Source organism: Lissotriton helveticus, chromosome 11, assembly GCF_964261635.1.
Source record: "Lissotriton helveticus chromosome 11, aLisHel1.1, whole genome shotgun sequence".
NCBI lineage: Eukaryota > Metazoa > Chordata > Amphibia > Caudata > Salamandridae > Lissotriton > Lissotriton helveticus.
Window position 1 is genome coordinate 924,529,260 of NC_136072.1, and position 12,251 is coordinate 924,541,510.

Below are 12,251 nucleotides of genomic sequence, written 5' to 3' on the forward strand. Positions count from 1 at the left end.
GCCGTTACCCTCGTCCCCTCTACTACTTCATCCAATCATCCTTCTAACAACAACATACCCAGCCTCCCGTTCTTTGAAGCCGTTACGGAGGAACAAGTCCATCGACTCGTCCTGGGCACTAAATCAGGTTCACCTTTAGACCCTTGTCCTCCCGCCATTCTTAATCTGACCCCTGAAGCCATCTCCCCTTCTTTGACGTCCATCTGCAATGCCATGTTCACAACGGGCATCTACCCTTCAGTCTGGAAGGAGGCTATCATTAAGCCGCTCCTAAAAAAAAAACCACTCTCGACCCCCTTCTCCCTGCCAGTTACCGACCCATCGCTTGTCTCCCCTTTCCAGCAAAGATTTTCGAAAAAGCGATGAACATGCAACTATCCAACTACATAGACAATAATAACTTATTGGATGAGACCCAATTCGGTTTCAGACAGGGTCACGGAACTGAGACCACGCTACTAAAAGCAGCAGACGAAATCAGAATGACCCTGGATAATGGAGGAGCCGCGGTATTGATAATATTGGATCTTTCTGCAGCTTTCGACACGGTCGATCATGCCATCTTGATCGACCGTGTCTCAGCTATAGGAGTTAAAAAACAATGCGAAAGAACTCCTCGCATCCTTCCTAGCTGATCGTCCCCAAACAGTCAAAATGGCCCACTTCACTTCCCAGACTTTCACCCTCCCTTGTGGCGTCCCACAGGGCTCCTCGCTAAGTCCGATACTATTCAACATTTATGTTTCGGACTTAGCGAGAGTAATAAAACCCTACGGAATTGCCCTGACAACCTACGCTGATGATACTCAACTTGTACTTTCTGTACATAGTAACGGTACATCAGTGGCAGCAAACTTTCAAACTGGAATGAGGGCTATCAGCTCCTGGATGTCATCAAATTGTCTCAAACTAAACTCTGATAAAACAGAGGGGATGACATTCGAGAAGCTGGACCCTATCTGGTCCCCTCGCTGGTGGCCATCGGAGCTAGGAGACCCCCCTCAACCTGTCACCAAGGTTCGCAACCTTGGAGTCATTTTTGATGACAAATTGACATTTCTTCATCATGTCAATTCAGTGGTCTCCTCATCTTTTTATATCCTAAAAAGAATAAAAAAACTGCTCCCTTACCTTCCATCATCGGCCGGTAGAACCTTAGTCAGCACCCTGGTTTTTTCCAAAACTGATTATTGTAATACCCTTCTCTTGAACGCTCAGAAAAAAGTCATTAAACAACTCCAACTAGTCCAGAACGCCTCGGCTAGAGTCCTTTTGAACGTCCCCAAATTCACATCCATTTCTTCTCACATCCGCCAACTTCACTGGCTCCCTGTCAGGAGCCGGACAATATTTAAGGCTCTGTGTATCACCTACAAAGCAGTCAACAACGTGGGTCCACAGTTCCTCAGAGCAGCCTTCTCTCCGCCTGAGCATTCAAGAACACTTCGCTCCTCCTCTGCACACCTGCTAAAAGTCCCGCGAACAAAAAAGGTCACCTGGGGTGACAGGTGTTTCACTATCTCATCATCCAAACTTTGGAACACACTGCCCCTCCACACCAAAACTGCCCCGCCCTCCTCAGTTTCAGGAAAAAACTAAAAACATGGCTCTTCCCATCATAACTTTCACCTCTGCGATGGTTCTGTATCCTGAGCGCCGAGACACCTCTGGGTATTTGCGCGCTTTAAAAATGGCACAAACATAAACATAAAACGTTTGATGAGACCTATGGACATTTTTCACACAGTTTAAGGCTTCCTAAATTTGCCGGGGATTTCCAGCCTGGCAACTGGGAATGGTTAAAGTATGTGAACATTTGAAGGATTCAATTCTAAAAAATAAACGATTTCCATAGAAAAAAAAGAAATAGTGTGACTAAAAGCCAGCCTATTAGTTCAATAGTTAACAGAGAAAGGTTCAGGTCCAGAAAAGGCTAAATCAGCATACCAGAATACGTGTACTGCCAAATGTGTAAAGAAGCAATGAAAACGCCGTTAGAAATTGTTTTTGAGGATGCCTTTTGTTGTTTATCATTATTATTCTTCAATAAAGCTTTCAAACATAAAAAAAACCTCCCCCCTTCCTTATAACCTTAAAATTCCCATAAAATGCTTTATCTCTTTTTGTCATTAGCAAATGTATTATTTCAGATTATGTTTCCGCATTTCTTGTGTCTTTTTGCTGATGCCTTTTGTTGTTTATCATTATTATTCTTCAATAAAGCTTTCAAACATAAGAACTTGTTTTTGAGGCCTGTAAGAGCAGAACATTGAATTTTTGATTTAGTGGAAGTGTACTATGAATACATGCGATGTCGCTGGTCATTTCCAGATATCACAAACAATAGAGAAACGGAAATTCCTTTCCCAATAGGCTGTGAATGTCTCGTCTTTCATTCTGTGGAGCAAGACTGGGTCTTTTCCCAGACTGGTAAAGATGTGGTTTTGCATTCTTTCTGTCAGGACAAAGTAGCTCCATTCTATCAATGATATACATTGGATCCCTTCCTGATCTACATCATAGAGACAAGAGCCCTGTATTGATTTCTTGCACTATCAATTACTCATTAATTCTTGCATACTAGAGATTAGAGATCTTTTCTGGGTGCCTTTACTTACTTCCATGTGTGCCATAGTCTGAATGTGAAGAGGGTGATCCTTGATAAACTTCCCAAACACATAACGCTTGCTGGCATACTCTCTTCCTAAATTGATCACCCTGGAGGAGAAATTATAAACATTTATTTACATGACAAAAATGTAATCTATCAAAAACATTGTTTCCTTTTCACAACTAGCACCAGCAGTGGGATTTTCTTAAACATGTGTTAGAGATGCTGCATATATCAGACAAACATTCCATAAATTATATAGCTGTACATTAGTATTACAATATAGCTTTTGCAGACCGTCTTGTACGGGACCGGTTATGTTGCAATTAGTCAGTTAATGACACCAACAACTGATATTAGGTGCACCACATGAGCAGAGCCAGTCCAAGGGCTTGTGCCAACCTAAGCAAAGTGAGATTGTACCATCTCCTCCTTTAACAACGGGGCTTGATCCCAAATAACAGAACAAATATGTTGAATAGTATGGATAATGACCCCCAAACCTTGAGCGTTTAGTAAGGCAGAATAAATAATTATGTGGCGCAAAACTATATCAGCCCCATAACAAGTAACCTATCTGTACCTCCCGTAGAGACATCCTTGTATGAGTTGAAGCATGTGTCTGTGGGGTCTGGTCTAGAATCCATGTCGTCAGGCTCAGGAAACATGACCTTTATGTAAGGGCCTTAATCTTTGAAGAACAAAAGTCATGTTTATAGTGAATCTTTTATTCCAAGTGTATAGGCACTTTTATTCTCAACTTCTGGGTACTATGAGACTTTTAGCGACAAACTAAAAACGTATTTAGTTAGTAGTTAATACAGAGTTTTGGGCAGTCACTACTCTGCATGCATGAGAACATAAATGCATACTTTCTGTTGCACATGCTCTCAAGGTTTCGCTTTTAAAAAGGATCTGATCATGTAATTGCCTTAACTGTTGACAAGGATATAGGAAGTAAGATTAATGTTCTAACTTAAGACCTCAGAGGGCTGCACTTTGTGACAGTGAGGTACATAAATAGCATTTCTACAGCAAACACACTTTAAATATAGCATGCATCTGAGGCCTGACAAATGATGGAGTTTTATTGTGCATCATATTCCTATGGGTGTATATTTGGATAGTACTGGCTGAGTCCTTTAAAGGTATGCAACAGAAAGTTAGAAAGAAATTAGCAAAACGTGTTATTAGCAGGGGATCTAAAAGTAGAGAGATGCATGCATTCTAACGATGTAGATACCCCCAACATTGATGTAAGGGATTTTTAGGTCTCGCACTGCATAGGAAAAAGACCTTTAGCCATCGATTCGCCTAATTAGCCAAAAAAGTGCACGCGTTGCATTGCTTTTAATGGCAACGCGTGCACGTCTGGCGATTCCCTTGCGGGAGCGAGTTTTGACACCATATGTTTGTAATTAACTTGCAAACATATGGTGCCCCTGCTCATTCCCGCAAGGGAAACAGGCGCAGGGCCCCTCCAGTCTCCCCGCCCCCTGCTGCCTCCTCCTTTAGCAGAAGGCGCACGCGTTTGTTTTTCTCATTTCATTGCTACCCGTGATTAGCTCTAATATTCTACTTAAATGCACATGCAAAAACCTAAATTACTTTTCATAATTATCTGTGCTTATTTTTAAGTAAATACACATATACATGTGAGACGCTGTATTCAGATTTAAACCTAAGCATTGCAAACGTGCTTGGAGGAATTACTAAAACAAAAAAACAGCGAGGTTTCTCTGATTTGGAGGCGGTATCTTCTTGATCAGGTGAGTTTAGGTTGTACATGTGTAGTGATCAGTCCCCTCTGTGAGACTTCTCGTTGTTATTTGAGGTGCAAACTACCTTTAGATAATTAGAGAAAAGAGGCCCAAAGAACAGAAACGGATACAATTCTGCAAATAGGAAAAATCAGAATGATGCTCCTTCAAAGCCCAGTTTCTGGCGGTCACGCAGGAGTAAAGTATGTGTCCCATGGAGCAGAAAGACTTTTGATGGCATTGTGTTGTTATGTAGCGTATAGGGCATCAAATGGTGGTCAGGAACTCCTGCACCGAACTCCAGAGACTGAATAAAAGCACAGAATCTCTGCCACCTCCCCTGCTGCCTGTTTGCAGCCGGCAGTGAAGGTGCCTCACACCCCTAGCCAATCCCGGATGACCCTTGGGGCCGTGAAGTTGTCTCTCACATTAGCAGTACCTAAAGAGGGTAGAATCTGCGGCGAGCTGGGTTGCCTCCGTCATCGCCAGGGTGATGCACCTCACTAATGGAACCAGTTATCCAAGGTCGCAGTGGTACGCACTTAGACGAACTAGCCCACCAAATATTACCTCGTGAGGTTATCTGTGCAAGGATGGGCCTGCCCGCTTGATTAACCTTGCGCTGAATGAAAGGCATGCCTGCTCCCTGCCTGCCCGCCCCTCCCGCAGAGCACAGCCTGAGACTTACAAGATAGCAGAGTCCAGAGCAGCTGGAACCGGATCTGATGGGAAGGGCTGACCTGACAGGGGCCCAGCAGCTCAGGAGCCTCTTCAGGAGTAGGGGCCTGTGAGAACCGACCCCGGGAGAGTTAGCAGGCTGAGGGAGGAACTCGCTCTGGGCAGGGCCGCCGCCGGCCGCTAGGCTTCAGGGCAGCCAGAAATGGCAGAACTCTTCTCCGCGAGTCTCTTCCCCTGGAGACTGCGGGCTGGCCCCCCCCCCCCCACTCCCTCCTTCTTCCTTCTTTACTCCTGCTGCTGCTCCCTACCTACTCCTCCTCTGAACCTTGCAATCCTTATCTCATGTTTGGAAGTTGAATAAAGCTGTGCAGATGGGGTGGGTTCTTTTGTAAGTAAGGCAGTAGTTGGGTTGCTATGATGTCAGCTTCGCTTGGAGTTCAGGAGGAAACACGCGTTGCTGCTGGGGTCCAGATGCAAGTAAGTGACGGGCCCCGCAGCACACCCAGCCCAGCTGAGTGACAGTGGCCTGTGTCTGCCACGCCCCGGTAGAGTGTAGTGCTCACCCCTGTGTGTGATGAGTGAGTGCTCCCACTCTGCACAGTACTTGGCTTACTTTCACTTGCTTGCTCACTCACCTACCTACGCATGTTAATGCTCAATCAATCTCAAACACGCATTCACTTGCTCATTCACTGGGTCACAAACCCACTCACAGCAGGGCTCATTCACTTCCAAGCCCAATCACTCATCCACTGGTTCACTCATTCACACGCCCAATTACTCACTAAATCAAGAACTTAACTGGCATAAACCCATTACTCGTCCCTCACTAAGCTGAAGGGTGGTCCTAAAGTCTCCAGGTGACTGACAGGAACCCCCCATGTAGCGCCATAGCCAGAGCTGCCGATATTGGAACTGGGGAACCAGGTTCCAGTCTTGGCGTTGGCTCAACATCCTGTGATTGTGGGCAAATCCCTTAGATCCATCTCCCTGTGCCTACTACTTCAGTACCCGGGTAGCTGAGGTGCCCAGCCCTTCCTACTTGGAACTCCTCCGACTGACCGTACCTTGTGCAGCCTGCCCCCACACTCAGGGCACATGCCCGGGTAGCAGCGAGGTGGCGGAACTGCCACCGGCAGAGGAAGTCTGTCCACAGGATGCCTCCTGACCATCCGGGATCCGCCCGCACCACTGAGGTTAGAAAGTACAGTGCTGGCCGTGCACGTGAGTGTGCAGACCGCAGTTAAGTGTGAGACGTGCATTACAGTATGATTCTGGGTTCCAAAGCCAGGACGCCGTCTCACAGTGGGGCTGCAGCTGAGAGGGGTAAGTGCACTCCATTCGCCACCAGACACCCAAGCTGCACCGCTGTCCCTCCAAAGCGCAGACATTCCCCTTATATCTGGAAAGAATTTAGAACAAAACCTCCCGCTAAACCAAACGGCAACACATATCCACGGAAAAATGCATCTACATCACCACCATATGCCCCCCAAACACGTGCCATACCGCGGGCACATCCTAACCTTCCTTCTCTGCCCACACCCATCACTGCCCTGTGCTTCCCCACCCCCGGAGGTCCACGCTCGCTGAGAATGCATCCAGCATCTGCAGACTGGCTGAGGACTTCCACACCCCGCCCATGCACTCTCCAGTTCACTGAACACACTTCCCAGGTCGGTGTCTACCACACATGCCCCCCAGTGCACTGCGCCCCCAGTGCAATGGGAATGCCTCCAGATGGCGTTCTCTCCCTGCAAGCCCCACTCCCGACCCACTGCTCTCCCAGATACCACCCTCACCCCATCACATTACATCTACCTGCCTGCCACCAGCACCACTACATAAGACACATACACAATACAAAGCGCCCACTCCATTTACCAGCTGTCTTGTGTTTAGAGAATATACAGTGTGTGTAATGCGGACAATACATAAGCACATGGCAGGCTAGAGGGGCGCTCCTCTGCTGTCATCGCTGCCTCCCCTTATGGAGTGTTTGCTCGGACAGCTATTTTTATCTTCTCAGGGAACCTAGCAGTTCTAAACACTTATAAGGTCCCAAAGGCGAGACTTATCGGCTATGCCAATGCTTGTTTAAGTTGAAAGGTCAAGAATATCTGCGGTTTATGCCCTCAAACTTTTGCATCTAGATGGTGGCAATGCCCTACTCCATTACCTCTCCGACTCCACAATGTCACCCTTTAGGGGAATCCTATACGCCACAACACGATGTGGAAAGATAGTGTGCACTACCCCTCGCAGTGCTGGGGAGAGCTGCAATTTTTAAAATGATTACACTCCCAAAGGTCTTGGTTGCCATGCAGAATACCTACTACCCACCTCCCACAGGTCTGGTTTGTCAAGATGGAGAGCGATCTGCACTCCCTGCAATGGTGGGGTAAGCACCCTAGAATAGCCCTCTCCACGCTTCAGAGTAACTCCTACAATGGGGGCATGAACTCCCAGACATTAGGGCTTACTATGGGGCAGCACAACTGGTGGCAGTGAACGTCCGGAAATTCGCCCCTCAGGACCATTCCACATTAATACAGGCTACTCATATAGTGAAGATGCACATGTGTTAGCTGTGCTTATGTGTGTACTGGAGTAAAAGAGAATGAAAGCAAGAAACAGCTGTGCATGTGGTCAAACCAAGCATTATAGCCTTTATTGCGATAGTGAATGGTTCTGACAGCTGGTTGGTGGACCCTATTTCATCTGCTGTGGAAGAACCACGTTTTTTCTACCTTCCTAAATTCAAGATGGTTATCAACGTATCTTGTCTTTGCCAGAAGTGAGTTCCACAGGATCTGGGCCTACATGGAGAAGTATGCATTCCTTATTGTACACAATCAGCTGGGCTGCCCGTCTGGATCTACTACTAAAAGACCTTGGACTTCTTGCAGCCACATTTCAGAGACACCTTTAAATAGCTGCATTCCTTCATATTGAGTGCCTCCTTGATGTTGATGTATGCAGCAATGTCGTTTTTGACAATCCGACCTACGTTACATCGACGTTGTACCAGCTCTAAACAGAGAACATGTAGTCACTAACCCTACCTTTGACATCCTGGCATCAACATCAATGTTTTTCCCTCTGAGATCTATTTCTAGGTTTCCCTCAGTGGGAAATTGTGGCAGGAGCAGAGATAGGAGTAGCTCTGTCTTCATGTCCCTCAGACTTTCTGGACACTGGCTTTTCATGTCTGCAGCCTGATCTTTTCTCTGTCCTTTTAAGTATCCCTGGACTTTTCATAGGTTTGAAGCAAGGAGCTATGAGCTTAAAGGGAAACCAGATTTAGATCCCTTGGGGAGGGCAAGTCTTTGAATACTGGAATTCTGTGAAATAACCTGTGGTTCGGGCCTTTGCGATAAGCAGTAATGTTGGCTAGTTGCACTTTGATAGAAGAAAACTGAAGCTTGTAGTGTGCCAAGTGCAACAAGTAAAGGAGGGTGACATTTTCCTGCAATGAAAGAGGATCATGACCATTGTTAAGGCATCACATCACAAATCATTTACACTTTAAAGCATAGGAACTCCTGGTAGATGGTATCTTTGTTTCCTTAAGAATTTGCATCCAATTGAAGTGTCCATACTGTATGATCCCCAGAGCCATGCTGACAAATTCAAGGACTGTATTTTGTGTTGGAGGATTTTTCCTCCTATCCTGGACAGTAGATTGTGGTTGAATGGTAATTTCTTGAGGGTTTTGTGTGCTAGGTGAAGTACCTCTGGAATCCATCATTGCCTGAGCCATTGAGGTGGTATAAGGACCATGGTCGAGGGGGATTGTTTAACTTTCATGATTTCAGATGGTATCAATGGTATTTGGGGAAAAGTGTGCAGAAATCTGCCTGACCAAGTCATCAAAAGAGGGATGCCCATAGATTGGGGGTCCCACATTCTGGATCTGTGGATTGTGCATTTTTTTCTAGCAACTAATAAGTCTATTTCTGGGAAACCTCAATCTCGAAAGACAGAATGCAAGACGTCATCATCGAGCTCCCATTTAGTTTTCATAGAAGCATTTGCGGAGTAGGTCAGCCTGATGGTTGTGGCACGTGAACGACTTGAAGAGATAGATTTCTTGATACTAACCGATTCCAAATAGCGTTGACTTGTAATGATAACATTCTTGTTCCTCTTCCTCATTGTTTATTTAAATAGTACATAGTGGTGATACTGTCTGCCTGCAGTATAACTCTGTCTGTGGATAGTGCTGGTAAAAAAGGCCGTAAGAGTGGGGTAGACTGCTTTGAGCTCGAGAACGTGGCCTTGGTATTGTTTTTGTTTTAAAGACTACTGACCCTGAACTGTAATACTATTGAGAGACGCATCAGTCACAATAGTCTGAGTAGAAAGGTCCAGCTGGAATGGGAAGTCGTTAAGTAGATTCTGTCTGTTGAGCAACCATGGAAGGGACTGTTGAGCTTGTTCAGTCAATGAGATTCTATTTTACCAATCACTGTGATGTTGCAATCACTGATCTTCCAAAAACTGTTGTAGAGGTCTCAAGTACACTAGCAATGAGTACCAGCAAAATGCAAGAGGCCATAGATCCTAGCAGAAAGAAAACTTGTCTCACTGTCTGCTTTGTGGCATGTAATAACTGGTGACTTTTCTGAGAAATGGTCATACTCTGGCCACCAAAGAAAACACTTCTACCGTGATACTGTTCAGAGATACTCCTAGGTAATCCAGAACTTAAACTGAAGACATTTTTATTTTCAAAGGTTTACACAAAGACCTAGCTGGTCTAACAATGCAGCAGTCAAGACAATATTTTGAACCTTATATGAACTGTGTTCCTTTATCAGCCAATCGCCTAAGTATAGGTAGACAAAAGGTTTGACTGCAACTACTGCCATGCATTTGGAGAACGCCGTTGGTGACGATTTGAGACTGAATGGTAGTATCTTGGATTGGTGGTGAATTTTGCCAAAAAGAATGCAGACACATTTCCTGAGCTTTTCTGCTATTGGAATGTGGAATTATGTATCCCGAAGACCCACAGAGCACATCCAGACTCTGTCCATGAGCTGTTGCTTGATTTTATGTAAAGCTAGCATCCTGAATGTTTCCACGTAGAGGTATTTGTTGGCTTGCTTCAGGTATAGTATGGGTGTGAATTCTAGCTTTGGGCCTTTCTTGAGGACCAAAAGAAATCTTGAATAGATACCTTCCCTCTTTGCGATGAAGCGACTGGTTCAATTTGCTTGTTTTTAGAGTGGAGTTGTATTTCTACCTAAAGAAGATGTAGCTGATGTTGTGGAGATCATTTCGGTGGAATTATGGGAAGTGGAGGGATTAACTATTCTGGATAATTTGTAAGACTCATTTGTCAATATTAATTCCGGGTTTTGGTTACACATCCTCTCATCTGAGTGGTGGGAAGAGTAGATGGAATGGAGTGTGCTGCTCATTGTTAGTTGCTGTTGTGGGAGCATGATGTTCCTGCAGTGGTGTCTCATCAGACTTTAGAGATGTTAGGAGTGCAATGCCATGGCAGAAGGCGGCCACTACTAGGTCTGCTGCATCAATGGCTGTGCTTATGACTGGATAGCGCTTCATTCGAAACTTCGAGGAAGTGTTGCCCTTTATCCTTTGGTAGATCATCTGCAAAGGTGAGTAGGGATTCTCATAGCACTCTGTCATACCTGCTGATAAGGGCAAAGACTCTATCCGATTTGAGGGCTATTGCTGCAGAGACTTCCTGTCTACTGCATCCATCTTCTTACTGTCTCTTTCTGGTGGCACCAATGTCTCTGGTGCCAATAGATGTGTCTTACGCATTACTGTGGTATTACTGAGTCCAGGTTTGGTTCCTGGCGAATAAATAAAGGACCTATCTGGGAAGATTTGTATTTCTTAAGGAGACATGGAGTAGACAATTTTAAAGTTGCTGGACTGAAACATTTTTCTTCCGTAAGTTCAGAAAATCCTGGAGCCAGTGGCAGAACAGATTTTGGAGAAGCTCGGGTTTGTAGTATCTTTGTTCTAACCAAAACTGTAGAGCAGGGATTCTCTATCTGTATGTTAAGATTAGTAGGATCTCTATCAAGGACATCATGGAATGTCAGAATATCATTCACTGGGGAAGTACTTAATGGAGAGGCTGGAGTTGAAGTAGGCATATGTATTATGTTCAGATGTGTGATATCTTGATTGGCTCAGTGAGGTGGAGGGTATTCTCCTGTGTTTACACTTATCAGGAGCACGTGAATGATGAGGTGAAGTGTTTTCCGGTGTTTTTGGAACGACTTAAATTTCTATTGCCACATGTAGTTCTCTTATTGGTGATGGAGCAGTGATGACATGGTGAGGCACAGAAGGTTGTGAAAGAGATGGACGCGAAACTGGGTGCAGGGGGGCTTACAACAGCTTCTCTGCTGGAATGCTAATTCTTGGTCTCTTCCTCTGCTGGAATGAAAAGTATGGTTTCTTCCATAGGGATGTCTTTGCCAGAATGAATAGAATACAGGGTGTGAATTGAGGCTGTAGAGTGCCTGGATATTGATCTTCTCGATGTTGATCTCACGCATGGACGTTCTCTGTGTCTATATGTGATGTCTCAATGACAAAGACACCTCCGTGGAGTCTGTCAATGTCGAATGCTGACCTTGTGGAGTTGCTGCAATCGAAAGGTCTATGATGTGACTGTCTTGACCAGTGCTACTTCCTGTGTTGTAACCATTACTGTTGAAGCAGGTGGTTTCAATGTTGATAGAGTGGACGTCTAAGGAGGCGGCATCATATCATGGAAGTGGTTATTGGTATCTAGGCTCTGTGTAAAAGTGGCAAGAACTAAAGATCATCTTTTATTTATTTGCAGAGTTTTAAATAGCGCTGGCTAGACCTGGAGGTATCAGAGGGCTTTACATGAGGATCAGCGAGTTACAGGTTACAAAATGATATCTGTTACAGGAGCCTAGTATAAACACAGGAGAAAAACAGTGGTTAGACAATAACATGAGTTATTCGCACATAGCATAGCTAAGACACAACGTCTAATGGGGAATGGAAGGTAGAGGGGGAAAGGTAAAAAGGGGGTAAGGAATGTAGATAGTGTCAGGCAAACTGGAAGGGGGGAAAGTACTTAAAGGGGACTAAGAAGTCAAAGTGAAAGACAAGACAAACCGGCTGGGGACCTGCGATCAAAACATCCCGAGTATCAGAGGAAGTATACGTTGGGAGGA

General features: G+C 45.1%; 1 protein-coding gene across 1 annotated transcript in view; it reads right to left on the reverse strand.

Annotated features, from left to right (window-relative positions):
* Positions 1 to 12,251, reverse strand: part of LOC144792285 (acyl-CoA dehydrogenase family member 11-like) — a 574,298-nt gene that overhangs the window by 248,117 nt on the left and 313,930 nt on the right. The window contains exon 9 of the mRNA XM_078667230.1: positions 2,619 to 2,718. Within this exon, the coding sequence (XP_078523356.1) occupies positions 2,619 to 2,718 (100 nt within the window). The remainder of the gene's footprint in view (positions 1 to 2,618; positions 2,719 to 12,251) is intronic.